The sequence below is a fragment of the Petaurus breviceps genome, unplaced genomic scaffold (genome assembly GCF_028583685.1).
Source record: "Petaurus breviceps papuanus isolate PSGF00001 unplaced genomic scaffold, PetGlider_PUasm1.0 138, whole genome shotgun sequence".
In the NCBI taxonomy this organism is placed as follows: Eukaryota; Metazoa; Chordata; class Mammalia; order Diprotodontia; family Petauridae; genus Petaurus; species Petaurus breviceps.
Window position 1 is genome coordinate 32,034,720 of NW_027185694.1, and position 18,846 is coordinate 32,053,565.

The 18,846-nt window shown below is 40.6% G+C and overlaps 1 protein-coding gene across 1 annotated transcript in view; it reads right to left on the reverse strand.

The window, feature by feature from the left end:
- Nucleotides 1–961: 961 nt before the first annotated feature.
- IL21R (interleukin 21 receptor) overlaps nucleotides 962–18,846 on the reverse strand; it is a 50,091-nt gene continuing 32,206 nt past the window's right edge. Inside the window, exon 9 of the mRNA XM_069064182.1 lies at nucleotides 962–2,696. Within this exon, the coding sequence (XP_068920283.1) occupies nucleotides 1,830–2,696 (867 nt within the window). The 3' untranslated portion in view covers nucleotides 962–1,829. The remainder of the gene's footprint in view (nucleotides 2,697–18,846) is intronic.

An 18,846-nucleotide genomic window follows, 5' to 3' on the forward strand; every position in this document is an offset into this window, starting at 1 on the left:
AATTAAAAGGAGTTTATTATAAGTACATTAATGTAGCAACAAGTAGACAGACTGATCACTAGAGATTAGCGATGTCTTCAAGATGGAGCCACCTTTTACAGGTAACTTTTGTAATGAGATAAAGACAATTCAGATATGTCAATGTCAACAAAAGGGGTTGGGCCTTGGCATCTCAGTTCCTCCCCAAGCTAGCAGGTATGTGACAATTAGCAGGTGGGGTAACAAAGTCAGAGGTGGCTGTGACCAAGAGAAGATAATGCAGAAAACTGCTGACTCTGTGTAGGTGTGGCTTTCCCCCAGGGAGCCTCCCCCTACACAGTTTGACTAGCTGGGCTGGGAACAATGGGTCACTGTATCAGCATAACTCCAATATCCAGATCCATTGGTTTTTACACCTGGATTGGGGAAAAGCAATGGCTAAGTGGGGGAGGGGAGAGAGAGAGAAAAAGACAGAGACAGAGAGAAAGAAGGGAAGAGGAGAGAGAATGAGAGGAATTGAGAGAAAGAAAGGGAGGGCAAGAGGGAGGGAGGAAAGGAGGGAAGAAGACATAGAGAGAAAAAGAAATGGGGAACAGGGATAATCCTTCCTACAGAGGGATTAGATTGTGAGCTCCTTGAGAATGGGGACCATTTTGCCTCTTTCTTTATGTGCCTGGCATATAGTAGGTGCTTAATAAATGTTTATTGACTGACCACAGGAATCTGGAGTTCTATGAGTATAATGACTAACATCACCTTTTCTAAGACTATTCCCTTTCTCCCTATCTACCTTGTATTACTTTCTTTTCCATATTTCATATAACCCCCCTCTGCCTGTTCATCATTAAGGCTGACCCTCTTCTCTCTAACTTTATTTTCATCACTATGGTGATGGGGGTGGGGAAGACTTTGGAAGGAGGCAAAGAAGGATCAAAATGTGAGGACTTTTATTTTTAGCAAATCGACTCTCTGGCCTTGTCAACCTTCCAGTTCTAAGGTGTCTTCATAGTATGATTCCAGTTGTTACCACTTTTTTCACACACCCGTCCAAATCCGTGTTTCCAGCTCAGGTTGTAAGATCCGTTGGGCAGAGATCGGTCTTGGACATCCTCTTTGTCCCCAAGGGTCCACAGCTCATGAGTGCGGTGCAGGAGAAGTCATTCCCTGCATAGTCTCTGTTTCTGTAACCACAGGCTTCTCCTTCTGCCCCCCCACCAACACTCTAACACTTAATGTATGGGATGTGGGGCATAAGGGAGGACCGAAAGAGAGGACACAGGACCCAGGGCAGCCTATGCCCACTCCTGGGGAAACTACTCTAATTGTGTCTTTAACAAGGGCTAATAAGCATCAGCAAATCAAGTGAATGCAAACCAAGAGTGTGTGTGCGCGCGCGCACACACACACACACACACACACACACACACACACACACACACACACTGGGCTGTCTGTAAGGACAAGTATTAAACCTATTAAAACTGTGGCTTCATGGGAATAGGGAAATGCCAGGTGAGGATACTCCCTTTATCAATGCAAGTTAGCCTTTTGTTTCAGAGAGTTGCCTAGCACTTAGAAGTTAGGTGACTTGCCCAGGGTCGCACACCCAGAATGTGTCAGAGATGGGACTTGAACTCAGACCTACTTGACTTCCAAGGAGTCTCCTGTTATGCCCTGTTGCTTCTTGGGGCATCAATCTGCTCTGCACCATCATGTTCATCTTTTTACAGATGAAGATGAGCTATGGCTTTTTTTTGGAGTGAATGTTGTATGAATAGTTGACATGTGACAACGGGTTTACATATTAGTCCTCGCTGACCCCACTTCAGTTTTGGGAGATGCTCAGCTTACTAACTGTTATGTGATCCGGGATTTGAGGAGGGAGGGGGGAAAATCATCCACTGTTTGACATAACTTCTTGGGATATCATCCTCAACGTGACCGGTGCCCAGGGCTGAGGTGCCTTCCCTTTCCACTGGACTGCCCCCAATGAAGTCACTTTCTAAGGGGCTACCACAGTCAGAACCAGCAAAACCACTGTCGAAGGTGTCCATATCCAAGCTGATCAATGGGTGGCCAAAGGCCTCTTTCTCTGAGCTGCAGGAGAAGTGTGCATAAGGTCCTTGGCTGAAGGGAGCACCCTCCCCTTCCTGTGAGGGTGGGGAAATAGGGCTCCCTGGATCCCAGTCCTCTGGAGGATGCAGGCACAGGGCTTCCAAAATACTGGGGGCTTCCGGCCAGACTGGGATCCTCCCAGGGCTCTCCATGGAGACATGGCCAGAGGAGATGATTAGATCTTCTTTTCCCAAGAGCAGCTCACCAGAGCCCTGTGCATCAAGTTGGTCACCATCAAGATTTATCTTGGGGTAGTTGTCATCTCCATCACAGTCACCACCTCTGTCCTGAGCTAGGTGACTGCAGTCACAGTGCAGCTGACCAGACTCCTTGTCATCAACCACCATCACTGTGTCAAGGGACACATGGCCATAGGACTTGTCCTTCCCCTCACCAAATCCTAAGGCAAAGGATACAACTTCTGTCTGGGAGGGTCCAGGGGGACGGATTCCACAGTATCCTTTCTTGGGTTGCCCATTGGTATCAATCAACTCAAATCCTTTGGTGAGGCAGCTGCCATATACTTCCAGTGCCTCTGGGGACACCAGTCCCCAGTCGAATAAATTTAGGATGATGCTGGTGTAAGATGTTCCCACCCAGTTCTGCAAAAAGAGTGAGAGGAGTAGACAGTGTCATTATCTTAGGCCATGAGAACATCATCAAATCAATATTACCATTGCTTCTGTAACTCCACTATGATTCCACCCACCATCCTTATGACTTCCCAGACTGAAATGCCTTTCACTGTCTACCACTCCCTTTTATGTGTTGTCTCATTCTATTTAAAAGGGCTGTTTCATTTTTATGTTTCTGTTCTTATATTTCATCCTATCCTTTATATTTCTACACTCAGCTTTGGCATGCAGGACTTGGTAAATGCTTTTCCTTATTCATTCAAAGACAATCAACTAGAAAACCAAAGAGCCTGATATCTGGTGGCAAGTGATTCTAGATAAAAAGTTTTTAATTTTTTCCAAACAAAAATGAATGTTTGACCAAGGTCCCAGTCTGGCCAGACCAGGACCTTCTAGGGCTCTCCATGGAAACATAGCCAGGAGACGATTCTATCTTCTCTTCCCAAGAGCCCTGACCATCAGGTTGGTCACCATGATAGACGATTCAATCAATCCACCTAGTCATCAGCCCCCACAGTTGTCCATACCATCTAGTTATTGTATCTCAGAATGTCCAAGCTGGAAGGAATCTTTGAACATGGAATTTTAGACCTGGAAAGGACCTTTAAATATAAAGTATTAGAGCTAAAAGAAACCTAGAGATCATCTTATCCCATCCACTCATTTCATAATTGAGAAAATTGAAACCTCAAAAGATGAGGGGATGTGGTCAAGGTTGTGCAGCTAGGAAGTGAGTGATGGAACCCAGGGGGAAAATCCATCAGCAGACGGAAGCTTCACAAATATCTTTCAACAATCCTTAGACATTTCACCCAGCCCAGCTCCTAAATGCTAAATTCAATGGCCTTTTCCTTCTTGACCTTTCTACAGCTTTCAGCAGAGCTGATGATGTCTTTCTCCTAGATAATCTCTCCTCTTTGGGGTTTTTGTGACATTGTTCTCTCCTGGTTTTTCTCTTACATTTTTAGTCAATTCTCAAGTCCTCTTTCATGAGGCAAAATTCATATTATACACCCTTTGTGTGTTTGTATTCCAGGGTTCTGATTTGTGTCTTCTTTCTCTATACTCACTGTCTTGATGATCCCATTGACTCCCTTGGATTGAAATATAATTTCTTTGCATCTCCAGATCTGCATATCTAAACCTTATTTATCTCTCTCCAGAACTGTAATCCTGAATCACCAGCTGTCTGCTAGACATCTCCACCTGGAAGTCCCAAAGGCACTTCAAATTCTACATGTCCAAGGCAAAAGTCATTGTCTTTCTCTTCCCTCAACCCACTCCTGTCACTAACTTCCCCATTTCTGTCAAGTGCACCCACCATCCATCTTTTCAAACTCAGGGTCAAAAATCATCCTCAGCCCTCACTCTTCATGTCCAATCACTTACCAAGTTCTCCTGATTCTACCACCATATCACCTTATATCCATCCCCCCTGTCCTTCAATTTAAAATTTTCAAACTCTGAGAGGAAAAAAGATCATTAAAAAATAATGAATATGATGACCAATAAAGAGAATGTAATAGAAAATCTGAGAGAGCCTATAGAATCATTTCCAATAGATTTACTACAGTGGGAAAGACAATTACAGTCACCATAAACCAAACAAAGGAAATCAGGCTCAGAAAATAATGGAATTTCCCCAAGAATTAGAGACCTGGAGTAGAGATCATAACCCAGAAATCTCAGTATTGATAATATCCCATAAAATTAAGAAAAACAAAAGAACTAGACACAATATTCGAGGAAATCACCAAAGAAAATTCCCCGAACTACCAAAGATAAGTTGTGATGTACAAATGGAAAGATTCCACAAGACCCTTATAAAAACCTAAGATTCAATATTTCTAGACACATGCTACTTGAGCTCCAATGTTACAATGGTGAAAATAATGTTTCAAGTGACTAGAAGAAAAACAGAAATTACCTATTGAGGAACACAAATTGGTATCATAGTAAACATGTCAACAAGAGCAATTGGAGAAACTGGAATATAGCAATATGGAACTAAGAAACCTATGAACCCAGAACTAAATGCTTAGCAAAATCCAGTGCTCCATTTTACAGGAATAGTCGGATATTTGAAAAACAATCAACTTTTAAAAAATCTGTTGAAGGATACCTCCACTTAGAGGAGATCTTCCAACAATAGCCTAGCATCCCCTTAAAAAGGTAAGTATTTAAAACAACTGTATCTCTTGAATCAAGATAAACTAGTTGCTAATGAGGTGAGTACCTTGAAAGTATAATATAGAAGTTAAATCAGTAAATGTTTCAGAAGAGTATTTCAGAGAAACAGATAAGTGGGGGAGGAAAATCCCACAAAGGGGGTGGGGGAAGGATGGGCAAAAGATGAAGCTCCTTTCTTTGAAGGGGAAGTCCAAGTTAAAGATATTTACTTCATTTAGGTGTTTTTATTATCTTTGGGCTAATAATATACATAATAAAAATGAGAGTGTGCATTTCCTTTCTTATAAAATGAAAATACAGTCCTCACGACTGCAAAGCAAAGTAAAAGTGGACTAAAGTCTCCAATTAAAAAACTAGAAAAAAAACTAAAATCAAAGATTAAGAAATGGAAAGCACTCAGGAAGGCATGGAGTCCAACCCTTTGTCTTACAGATGAGACATTTTACAGATGATACTTGTTCCAAATATGGAGAGAATGACTGTTTCTATCAATCAAATAAAGCAGAAATCAATAAGACAGAAATTGACATCTTTGATTATATACAGACAAAAGGATTTTGCACAAATTGACCTCTAAAATTAAAACAAGGCAAAGACATTTAGAAAATATTGGCAGTAAATGCATCTGAAAATGGCCTCACATGCTGAAACTATAAAACTGATATCTACCATGAGACACATATGAACTCTAGTGAAACAACAGGCAACAACCATGAGCAGATATGTTTAAAAGAGAAAACACAAACTTCTACTAGCCATACCCTAATGATAAAGAAATGCAAATCAAGACAATTTCAAGATTTTGCCAATTGAAATACTAGAAAGTGAGAAAAAAATTATTAAATTCATTGTTGGCAATGTGAAAAAACTACATTCATAGCAGTTCTTCAGAATGGTACAAAGATTTTGAAAAAGCAATCTGGTAGTGAACAATGAGAATCATATAATATTCAGCAATTTCTTTGTTTGCCCTTAAAAATACTAACAAAAAGAAAAGGTGGGCAGCACAAAAATATTTATTTGCTCTTTATTAGTAATAGTGAGAAAGTGGCAATAACCAATATGTCCAATAATTAAAGAATGACTCTGTAAAGTATATATATAGTCTATTTACAAAATGGAATAATTTTTTGCTGTTGTTTGAACCTTTAATTTAATCAGTGTGGGGAACTCCTGGGTTGGAAATTCCCTCACTGGTACAGATCGGCAACATATCTGTAACTTGCCATCTTAGAGAGCTACCTTGGGCCCTCAAGAGGCTATATGGCATGCTCAGAGTCCTGTAGCCAGTCTGTACCAGAGACCAGACTTCAACATCGGTTTTCTCAGCTCCAAAGCAAACTCTGTAATCCACTGCCTCTCAATTGGTGCCATAAAAATGATAACTATTTATCAATGAAATATGGAAAGACCTATATGACATGAGGCAAAGCAAGATTGGCAGAATCAGAAGTGTAGGTGTATTGACTACAACTATACAGAAAATAAAGTTAGAGGTAGCAGAACCTCAGGAAGACTTGGAAAAGGGCATAGAGAAAATGTTTCTTCTTTGTCTTCTGATCATTTGTTTGGTTCAAAGCTGTTAAGTGATAAGGATTTTATGTAAGAATTTATTTCTTATTTTTTCTGGTTATTTGTTTGTCTATGGTGTATTCACTACCACTCCCACTTTTGGCAGCCTCAGTGGACAATAGTGATCTCCATCTAACCAGGAATTGAATACATGACCTCTTTGTAGCTCTCTAACCCTTGAACTGGGATACTTATACCATCTGGTTATTCTGAGGACTGAGATTAAAGCCATACAATGTACAGGGATGATGGGCAAAAGATGAAGTTCCTTTTTTTGTTGAAAGGTCTGCATTGATAGTTATTAAGATTATAACCAAAAAATTAATCTGATAAAACAAAAGTACAAAACTAATTTGGTCACTGGTTGGCTTCCTGTTGTTTGGGGAATTTCCATATGTTATTTATTGACTGTGGTGATTTGATGAATGTTGTTTTTGTTCATGAGACTCATAGGCTCTTGGGGTGAGGAGAGACCTGGAAAAAGATACCTGACCCTTGCTGGCATTGACTGAGGTGGTGGGTACAGAAGGACCTAAAGCTTCTTATGTATCTGTGTAAGCTGCTGGTGACCAAGGTGGAGAAAGAAAGTCCTCGAGGCCAGAACCGGGCCCTGAAACCCAATTAAAATAATGTCTCTTGTTGTCTCAACAAGGCATTGCTAGGCAAACTCTCCAACAGGAGGTGATTTCCCAGACCCAGATGAAAAAAAAAAAATGCTTACTCCTTGCAAGTTCCTCAAATCATTAAGTGGGCTCCCCTGATCCATCTCATTGGCATGAGTGTGGATGGTAATGAGTACAGCAGCAGCATCTTGTATGGGAGTGAGTGCCTGCCTGAAATTAAAGGTTCAAAAGGAAGTAGGACTACAGGACTCTGGGCATGTCATATAGCCTCTTGAGGGCCCAAGGTAGCTCTCTAAGATGGCAAGTTACAGATATGTTGCCAATCTGTACCAGTGAGAGAATTTCCAAACCAGGAGTTCTCCACATTGATGAAATTAAAGGTTCAAAAGGACGCCCATTTTTGGTCCCACCGTTCTACAATCTGAGCCAAATCACTTCTATTCGCTGGATCAACATTTCCCTGTTTATACACTAAAGAAACTGGACTAGGCCTCTAAGATGTCAGTAGAATGTAAGCTCCCTGAGGGAAAGGACTGTTCTGTTTTTGTCTTTATATTTCCAGCACTTATAAGGGTTCAACAATAAAAGGTATTTAAGTGCTGTTTCAAAGGAATTGAGTTTCTGTTCCAATATTCTATGATCTGTGGTCAGAGATCTTTGACCTAAGTGTGTATGTGTGCATGAAATAATGAGGTTGGTTTGTATATGCAACTTATAAAGTCAATCTCATTGTAATCAAACCCCTAATATATAAGAATATACCTAGGTGTATATGTATTTGTATACACATGTATAGTTCATAGGATCATAAACAAGAATTCTAAGGATCTCACAGGTTATCTAATCCAAGAAATCCCCTTACAACATTCCAAACAAATGGTCATCCAACTACTCCTTGAAAAGCTCCAGTGACAAGGAATTCACTACCAGTCTCATTCATCATGGCAACCTAAGAAAGGCAACATCCATGTGGCTTCTCAGAATCTCCCCAGATGTTGATCTAAGATAACTATCCCTTTTAACTATGAGTAGGATTGAAGCCCAATCTAAAGCCAAGAATTGGGATTTGGTTATATTTAACTTCCTCACAGTTAGGAAGCTAGAGCAGACTTGGGGATATGTGGGTTCAAGTCCCAACTCTGTCCTCATTTTTCTAGGGAAGAGAGAGGAATTTGGACCTATAATTTCATTGGTTAAGGATCTCCCAGTGTTGAAACTCCCTTCACCAATGCAGAGCAGCAAATCTTTTGTAACTTTTGGTTCTAGAAGGCTGCCTGGGCACACTGAGAGATTAAGTAGCATGTCTCACTATACCAGATTGCCTTTCTTGTAATAATATGAATAATAGTTATTATTATTATTTGTTTATGGCAAATACATAAAATATGTTTATAATATATTATTATAGTAATATGGACCAAATATATAATATATTATTATAATAATATGTAGTATATTATTATAATAATATAGGCCAAATATATATATATATATATATTTTTTTTTGCTTTTTGGAGGGAAATTGGGGTTAAGTAACTTGCCCAAGGTCACATGGCTAGTTTTTGTGTTAAGTGTCTAAGGCTGGATTTAAACTCAGGTCCTCCTGACTACAGGGCCGGTGGTCTATTCACTGCACAACCTAGCCACCCCCTAGACCAAATATATTGTTACAGTCATTATTATTTGAGTGACTGAAACTCTGGCTTATTTGTAAAATGGAAACCAGCAGGACTGAATGAGATCACATGGCCTCTCATATCTCTTCCAGCTCTAGAAACAGGATCCTATGGTTTGAGCATTTATTTCATTCATCTGAGTAACTTTTTTGCATTTGAGTATAAAGGGGTCACACATCCACTCTGCAGCCCTTGGCTTAACTAGCCTACATTTTGCTTGGATCTCATCTATGCTGTTACACGTCCCCAGATTAGGAAAAAAGTCCAGGACCCAGAATGGCAAAGTCATTGATATGCATGTATCTTCATCATATCCTTCATGCCTGACCTATATCTTGCCAATGAACCCAGATGGCTCCAGAGGAGAAAGTGAGGCCGGTGACTTTGCGCAGCCCTTCCCCACTTAAATTTAATTCACCTGTAAGTCATGGCATACCCTCCCTGATGTCATGGTCCTCTTTGAGAATGAAGGACAAACTGCAACAACATGTTGCTATCAATAAACTATAATTAAGTAAGTTCCCTGAGGTGACCTCTCCTTTGAATCAGTGTAGTTGAGGCTCTCTCCCTTGAATCTATGAAAGAGCCATTGCTGATGGATAGAGAGGAAAGAATGCTCCCAGGTGTGTTCAGGGGGATGACACCTGTCAAGTAGTGACACATCATGGAAAAGCTGGGCTTAGGGTCAAGAAACCTGGGTTCTAGTCCTAGATCAGCCACTAATTAATTTGAATAAATCATGTCTTCCTCTTTGAACCTTTTATCTTCTATAAAATGAGGATGTTGGGTTCAATGTGGCCTCGCACCCTTAGGACCTCTCTCCCTGAAGGTGCCAGCTGGGGTAGCCAGTAGACTCCTGTCTTTCCATTCTTGGCTTTCGTTATTTGGTAGGAAGAGCTGAGAACAGTCTAAGGCAGAGGTATGGTCATATCTGATCTTTCAGATCAATCCATCAATAAATATTTATTAAGCACATACTATATGCCAAGCATTGTGCTAAGCATTAGAGCTCTTTCAACATTTTACTTTCCTCCTCCAGAATCACCTGGCCTTCAGATGCCTCCTTGGCCCCCGTCTGCTAGGAAGATGGAAAGCTAGAGATTAGCCCTGCCTCACGCCCTTCACTCTCTCCTTTATCTAGCACTTCAGAGCCCCCTAAGATGGTAGGGAGGATTAGCACCAGAAAAATTTATTTAGCAGTCCCCCTACAGGGGAAAGCCCTGATTTGGTGTCCCTGGGGCCTTTCAACTGCCTCCCAGGGTTGTTGCAGGAATCAAATGAGATAATATTTGTAAAGCCCTTAGTACAATGCCCAGCACATAGTAGGCACTTAATAAATGTTTATTCCCTTCCTTTCCTTTCTCCTCAGCTCAATCAGGAATGTAGAAAGGAAAAAGCAAAGCAAATCTGGAAAAGACCCCAAGATATCAGTCAGAGTAAACACAGGGAGAGACAAAAGGTAACAGACTGGGCCTGGGAGCAGAGGTGAAACATCAGGACCAAGAACAGTAGCCTTTGACTACCTTGCTCCAACACTCCCTTCATCCAGCCTGAGACAAGTTACATAGTAGTGACAGGATCTGAGACTCATCTTCCCCCTGTGGCTCCAGTGGTCCTGGCCAGTAAGTGCCCGCAGACTGACTGCTGGAGATAACTCCAGAAAACACTTTTCAGTCTTCACTGAGGAGAAGAGATATCAGTTTGAGCATGAGAGACCTGGCTCTTGCTGCTACCTTGTTATCTTATTTGGAGCAAATTGCTTCCTCTCTGTGTCTCACTTACCTCATCTGTAAAATGGGAGGGATGGACTAATTAATTAGTGACATTTCCAGAGCACTTTGAATGTTTTCAGGGAGCTTGACCTATAGTATGTCACCCCATTTAAGCTTCACAACAGCACTGTGAGGTAAATGCTTTTAGAGACTGTTCCCATTTTATAGATGATGATGATCACATGAGGATTGATTGTCCAGTCATATATAATTATTATAATAATACATACTATTATATTAACTCAGAAGTTAAATTTTATGGTTGTAGAGATTCAGAACTAAAAGGGACCTCAGAAGTTATCTGGTTCATTTTACAGATGAGGAAACTGAGGCCATAGAGGTTAAGTGGTTTGCCTAAGGACTTGAAGCTCTCACTCCAGCCCCAATATTCTTTTCCATTGTGTAACACTACCTCAATAGTGGGACAGCTCAGATTAACTGAAGAAGTAAATTACTTAAATAACCCCATCTCAGAAAAAGAAATCAAACAAGCCATCAGTGAACTCCCTAGAAAAAAAATCTCCAGGGCCAGATGAATTGACTAGTGAATTCTATCAAACATTTAAATAACAATTGATTCCAATACTCTACAAACTATTTGGGAAAATTAGTGAAGAAGGAGTCCTACCAAATTCTTTTTATGACACAAATATGGTACTGATACCTAAATCAGGAAGAGATAAAACAGAGAAAGAAAATTATAAACCAATCTCCCTCATGAATATAGATGCAAAAATTTTAAATAAAATATTAGCAAAAAGACTACAGCAACTTATCTCAAGAATAATACACTTTGATCAGGTAGGATTTATTCCAGGAATTCAAGGATGGCTTAATATTAGGAAAATCATCAGTATAATTGATCATATCAACAATAAAACTAGCAGAAACCACATGATTATCTCAATAGATAAAGAAAAGGCTTTTGATAAAATACAACATCCATTCCTATTAAAAACACTAGAAAGTATAGGAATAAATGGAGCCTTCCTTAAAATAATAGGTAGCATCTATTTAAAGCCATCAGCAAGTATTATATGTAATGGGGGAAATCTAGAAGCATTTCCAATAAGATCAGGGGTGAAACAAGGGTATCCACTATCAAAAAAAGAAAAAGAAATCAAAGGAATCAAATTAGGCAAAGAAGAAACTAAGCTATCACTCTTTGCAGATGATATGATGACCTACTTAGAGAATCCTAGAGAATCAAGTAAAAAATTACTTGAGACAATAAATAAATTTGGCAAAGTTGCAGGATATAAAATAAACCCACATAAATCCTTGGCATTCCTATATATTTCTAATGAAATTCAACAGCAAGAGATAGAAAGAGAAATCCCATTTAAAGTTACTGTAGACATTATAAAATATTAGGGAATCTACCTGCCAAAACAAACCCAGGACCTATATGATCACAACTACAAAACACTTTTCACACAAATAAAGTCAGATCTAACTAATTGGGAAAATATCAATTGCTCGTGGCTGGGTTGAGCTATTATAATAAAAATGACAATTTTACCTAAATTAAATTATATATTTAGTGTCATACCAATCAATTTACCAAAAAACTACTTTATAGAGCTAGAAAAAATAGTAACAAAATTCATTTGGAAGAACAAATGGTCCAGAATATCAAGGGAATTAATGAAAAGAAATGCTAGGGAAGGTAGACTAGCTATACCAGATTTCAATCTGTATTATAAAGCAGCAGTCATTAAAACTACTTGGTACCAGCTGAGGAATAGAGTAGTGGATCAATGGAATAGATTAGGCACACGAGATTCAGCAGTCAATGACTATAGTAATCTATTGTCTGATAAACCCCAAAACCCCAGTTTTTATAAGATATTTGACAAAAACTGCTGGGAAAACTGGAATATAGTATGGCAGAAACTGGGCATAGGCCATTATCTAACACCATATACCAAAATCAAGTCTAAATGGGTGCATGATCTAGGTATAAAGGTTGATACTGTAAGCAATCTTGGAAAACAAGGAATAGTTTACCTGTCAGATTTGTGGAGAGGGAAAGACTTTATAACTAAACAAGAATTAGAGAGCATTATAAAATGCAAAATGGATAATTTTGATTACATTAAATTGAAAAGCTTCTGTACAAACAAAGCCAATGTAACCAAGATTAAGAGGGAAGTGGGAAATTGGGAAAGAATTTTTATAACCTATGTCTCTGATAAAGGACTCATTTCTTTTTTTTTTCTAATTTAAATGCTTTATTAACTGCTGATTTACATCATTCATTTCCGCCAGATTTTGAGTTACAAATTTTCTCCCCGTTTTTCCCCCACCCATCCCCCCAAAACAGCAGTCCCACAGGATATCCCCACCTCCAATCTGCTCTCTCCCATATTTTCTCCCATACCCGTTTCAACTTTTCCAGTGGATCTCTATGCCTCAGTGCCTGTATATCTTTTTTCTTAATTACATGTAAGATGGTATTAATAATAGTATACACACACACACACATATATATATATATATTTGAATATTTGATTTTAAAACTTTCAGTTCCAGATTCATTCCCTTCCCCCCCCTGCCACCCACCCCCACTGGGGGGACAAGCAGTTCAGTATAGGTTGTACATGTGTGGTTAATGCAAAACAATAACATAGTAGATGTATTGTAAAAGACTGACTATTTTTCCCTCCCTCCTATCCCACCTCCCACTTGTTCTACTCTCTACTTTGATCCTGTCCCTTTTCAAAGGACTTATTTCTAAAATATACAGAGAATTGAGTCAAATCTACAAGTCATTCCTCAATTGATAAATGGTCAAAGGATATGAACAGGCAGTTTTCAGAGAAGAAAATTAAAGATATCTATAAGCACATGAAGAAATCACTATTGATTAGAGAAATGCAAATCAAAACAACTCTGAGGTACCACATCTCACCAGTCAGATTGGCTAAGATGACAAAACAGGAAAATGACAAATGCTGGAGAGGATGTGGGCAAATTGGAACACTAATGCATTGCTGGTGGAGTTGTGAACTGATCCAACCTTTTTGGAGAGCAATCTGGAATTATGCCCAAAGGGCTATAAATAATTTCATATCCTTTGACCCAGCAATACCACTTCTAGGGTTATATCCCAAAGAGATCATAGAAGTGGTAGGAAGACCCATATGTACAAAAATATTTATAGCAGCCCTTTTTGTGGTAGCAAAGAATTGGAAATTAAGGGGGTGCCCATCAATTGGGGAATGGCTGAACAAGTTATGTTATATGCGTGTTATGGAATACTATTGTGCTATAAGAAACAAGGAGCAGATGGACTTCATATTTACCTGGAGAGACTTACACAAATTGATGCTGAGTGAGAAGAGTAGAACCAGGAGAAATTTGTACACAATTACAGACACAACGTATGTGTGATGACCAACTTTGATAGACTGGACTCTTCTCAGCAATGCAGTGATATGTCAATCCCAAAAGACTCATGATGGAGAGAGATGTCTACATCCAGAGAAATAACTAGAAAGAACTGAGTTTGAATCCAGATTGAAGCAAACTACCTGATCTTTTTCTCTTTCTTGTTTGGTTTTATTTCCTCTTTACCATTTTTCATTCCATCTGATACAATCCGTCTTTATAACCTGACTGATGTCTAATATGAAAGTATTTACAGATCCTATACTTGATTGTATGCTGCCATGGGGACGAAGGGAGGGAGGGGGACAGAATTTGAAACTCAAGGAATTGTGGAATTGAATCTTGTAAACTAAAAGTACACAAACAAATTAATAAAAAAAAAAGTAGTGGGGACAGCTAGGTAGCACAGTGGATAGAGCACCAGGCCTAGAGTTAGGAAGACAAGTTCAAATCCAGCCTCAGAAATTTACTAACTCTGTGACCCTGGGCAAGTCATCTCACCATGTTTTCTCAGTTTCCTCATCTGGAAACTGAACTGGAGAAGGAAACGGTAAACTACTCCAGTATCTTTACCAAGAAAACCCCAAAACATCAAATAAGCTATTGAAGAGTTGGACTCAACTGAAATGATTGAAAAATTTCATTAGTCACACAAGTAAATAGCAAAGGCAGAATTAAAACTTAAATCTGGACTCTAAGGCTAGTGGTTCTTTCCACTACACCAGGCTAGATGACAAAGACTTGTGTTAGATGGAAAAGAACATGGATACAATGCAGCGTCATGAGATACATGTCAGGGAGTGTTCAAAATTAGAATGAGCTGAGGCCAGTAATGAGCAAAACGGACTTTCTTTTAGTTATGTCGGATGCAAGAGGAAGACTGAACAAGGAACCGAATTGTAGCTTGGGGTGAATGAGACAATGACAAAGGATGACAAAGAGAAGGCAGAATGACCCAACTCCCATTTTGCTTCTTTTTTCCTTGTCAAAGATAATGATCTTTGGATTGAGAATGATGCAACAAAAATGACTGTCAGGATAGAGAAACGGAAGAACAAGATAGGGGAGCAGATAAGGAAGGGAGGGTGGGAAAGAAAAGGAAAGAAAAGGAAGGAGAAAGGAAGGGAAAGAAGAAGGAGGAGAGAGAATGAAGGAAGGAAAAAGAGAAAGAATAATGAAGGCGAGGGAGGGAGGAAGGAAGGAAAAAGGGAACGAAGGGAACAAAGAAAGGAAGAAGGAGGGGAGGGAGGGAAAGAAGAAGGAAGAGAGGGAATGAAGGAAGGAAAAAGGGAAAGAAGAGAAGCAGGGAGGGAGGGAAGGAATGAAGGAGAATGAGGAAAGAAGGGAACAAAGGAAGGAGGGTAGGGAGGGAAGGAAGGGAAAGAAGAAGGAGAGGGAATGAGGGAAGGAAAAAGGGAAAGAAGAAGATTGGAGGAAGGAAAGAGAGGAAGAAAAAAAGGAAAAAAAGGAGGAAAAGAAGGGAGGGAAGGCAGAAGGGGAGGGAGGAAGGGAAAGAAGGAGGAAAGAGAGGGAGAAAAGGAAAAAGGAAGAGAAGGGAGGAAAACAAACCTTTATTAAGTGCTTACTATGTGCCAAGCATTGTGCTAAGCTCTGGAGTTTATACTAACACAAATACAAGAAAAGGGAAAAGTCCCTACCTAATAAGGGAATATGACACATGAAAGGGAGCTGAAAAGATGGGGTGGAGTGGTCTGGAGTGTAAAGATGAAGTTACCCAACATGGGAGTATGATTTCCAAGTCCAAAAGAAAATAAGGACAGGGCCAGGAAGAGAATGAAAAGAAGATGACTATCTTCTCTTAAGGGGTTCATCCCACACATCTGGACAAACCACATTCCTAAGTACTGAAGGAATGGATGGATACGATGGCCAAGCTATGGCCAATGATCTCTGAAAGACTGGAAAAAGGCAGAGGTGACTCAGGATTAGAGATGGCAAATATTGCACCAGTTTTCAAAGAAGGCATGAGTAATGTAAAAACCATATCCTGGTAAGCTTAATTTGGAGTCCTGGACAAATTTTAGAATGTGGTAGCAAAGGGATGGGTTGAGAGGGGAACTGCTTGCTAAGAACCCAAGTGGCTTCATCAAGAACACCCCACACCAGACCAACCTGACATCTTTTTCTGGAAGATAGATCTGGTAGACCAAGAAAATATTAAAGGCATAGATTTGCACAAAGCTCTTTAGCAAAGTTTCTCTTATTCTCCTTGTGGACATGATGGAGAAGTGGGAGTTAGATAATAGCATAATTAGGCATAATTAACTTAGAACTGATTGAATGACTGAACCCTCATTCTTATCAATGATTGGATGAAGGCAGGACTAATGTACTCCTTCAATTTACAAATGGCACAGAGTTGGAAGGGAGAGATAACAACATATGTTAGACAACAAACAAATAATCCAAAGTGATTTTGACTGGCCAGAAAAATGGCCTGAATTTAATCACATGAAGCTTTTTTTTTTCAAAATATAAAAATACTGAACCCTACATATAGGTTAGAAAAATCAATTGAACAAATAGGGGACAGGAATGTATTGACCACACCTCATGTGAAAAAGATTTGGAGATTCTAATGAACCATAAGTTAAATGAGCCAACAACTCAATATGGCGGACAAAAAGCTAATATGATCTTGGACTATAGTATGAGGCAGAGAGTCTAGAATGAGGAAGTTGAGGATGTTCTTGCCAGACTGTTTGCAACACTGTTCAGTTCCAGTTACCACATTTTAGGAAAGGACTGAAAATCATGTCACATGAGGATTGATTGTCCAGTCATACAGTAAGGCCTTAGAAAAAGTCAGAGGTGGAAAAAGATCACGCAATGGGGAAGTAGGAATGACATGAAGCTCAAGGCTAAGTTTGCAATTTTCCGGGCCCTGCTAGTACCCTCTTCTGGCCTTGGGGTTACCATTAGTTTGGGGGTGAGCTTCCATGCATGCTCCCTTCATACTTTCTAGGCAGGATAAAGAGGACAGAGGTCAATAACAATGCTTTGGGGGCAACTGAGGAAGGCCTGAACCTGGACAAATCATGTGCTATCCTCTGTAGGTGAAACCCCCCCCCCACCTTAGCAGCCTATACTTGAAGCCTTTTCTGTAGCTAGTGGAGACAGGCTTGCACAGAGCCTTGCATAATTTCCCTCCCTTAGTCTTTTGACCTCAGATGATGACCTTTATCTCCATTATAGCTCTTCAAAGCATGGGTCAGGTTCCTTCCTAGCTGTGCCCTCCCATCTATCACACAAATGGTGATGCAGTGAGCGTCTGGCTACCTTTGCAAAATGCAGTCAACTTCCCCAGCAACTGTAGAGCCTGCAAGACAGCTAGCTCAGGACAAGCACTAATGCTTCACTGGGACTCCAGCCTCAGACACCCCATGTGGACAGGTGGGGCCACGGCTAGTAACTAATGAGCATGTGTGTGCTGGTGGGGCAGGGTAAGGAGAGGACTGGGTAATGATTTTCATTCCTTTTTAGAGGAGGGAAATTGTGGTGCTTGAAAGGATTTTGTTGATCTTTTATATAGTTTGATTCCTCCCATTTTACAAATGAGAAAACTGAAGGCCCTGCCACCCCTGGAGGCTACCTGGTTTCACCCCTTTCATATATACACCCCTCTACTCTGCCTGTGACCGCTCAGACCAGGAGCAGAAAACCACTAGGTAACTGATAGGATGGCTTGATAAGAACCTGTCTGGCCCTCCTCAACCACTTCCTGGAAAGAGTGCTGGGGGCAGAGAGGGGACACTGACTGTCCCCTGCCTCCCTACGCATCTCTCCACCTGAGCACGGCAGACTTTGCCATCAGCTCATGGCTTCTCTCCAAGTAGAGTTTCCCATCACTGCAAGTGTTCAGATGGAGGCCAGAGGACCATTGTCAGAACAGTCTGGTATTGGGAAAAGAACCCTGAACTAGAAGAAGTCAAAAATCACACCATAAGCCCTGGCCAGCCTGTTGTTCACCAGTCATGATGCTCTGGGTAAGGCATTTCTCTGAGGCTCAGTTTACCCATCTGTGAAATGGAGAATACCTGCTTCACCTAGATACAGAGTTTTTATGTGTGACTCCAGCTAAATCCTAGTCATGCAAGCACTTTGAAAGCACAAAGAACTAAAGGTGTTATTATAACAATAGCCTGCATTTCTATAGTGCTTTCAGGTTTGTAAAGTGCTGTGTTCATAACAAGCCCAGGAGGGAGCCAGTGCGAATATCACTAGCCCCTTTTTGGAGATGAGAACACTGAGGTTCAGGGCTAAAGTGACTAATTCTGTAGAGAGGTGACACGCAGCTAGTGAACTTTGTGCAGAGGACTGTTCTGGATGCTACATCATTAGAACTGCTCACTTTCAGAGAGCACTTTTAAGGTTTACAGCATCACACAGCCAGGAAGGTCAGAGGAAGAATCTGGACTCGTGTGTCCTCCTGGAAGCCAAGTTTGCTTTCCCCGTACCACACCGGCTCCTGTGACAGAGAATGTTCCTGTGCACCAAGGGGGAGGCAGTGGGGGCAGGGGGCAGACGGAATGACTTCTGAGGTCCTTTCCAGCCCTAAGATTCTATACTCTCAGTCACCACATCCTCTGTGCTCAAGACCCAGCCTCTCCCACAGACTTCTGAGGAGAGATGGGTCTGCAGAGATAACTTACTGGCTGGGAAATGAGGGTGGGGAGAGGGCTGTTGGCACAGTGGGAGCTGAGGCACCTTATTTTGCAAGCTTCTCACCTTCCTAGAGTGCTGGGGCTCTCTCTCTCTCTCTCTCTCTCTCTCTCTCTCTAGTGCAAAATCTCTGCAGACCCATCTCTCCTCAGAACTCTGTGGGAGAGGCTGGGTCTTGTGCACACTCACTCTCACCTCTTCCACTTCC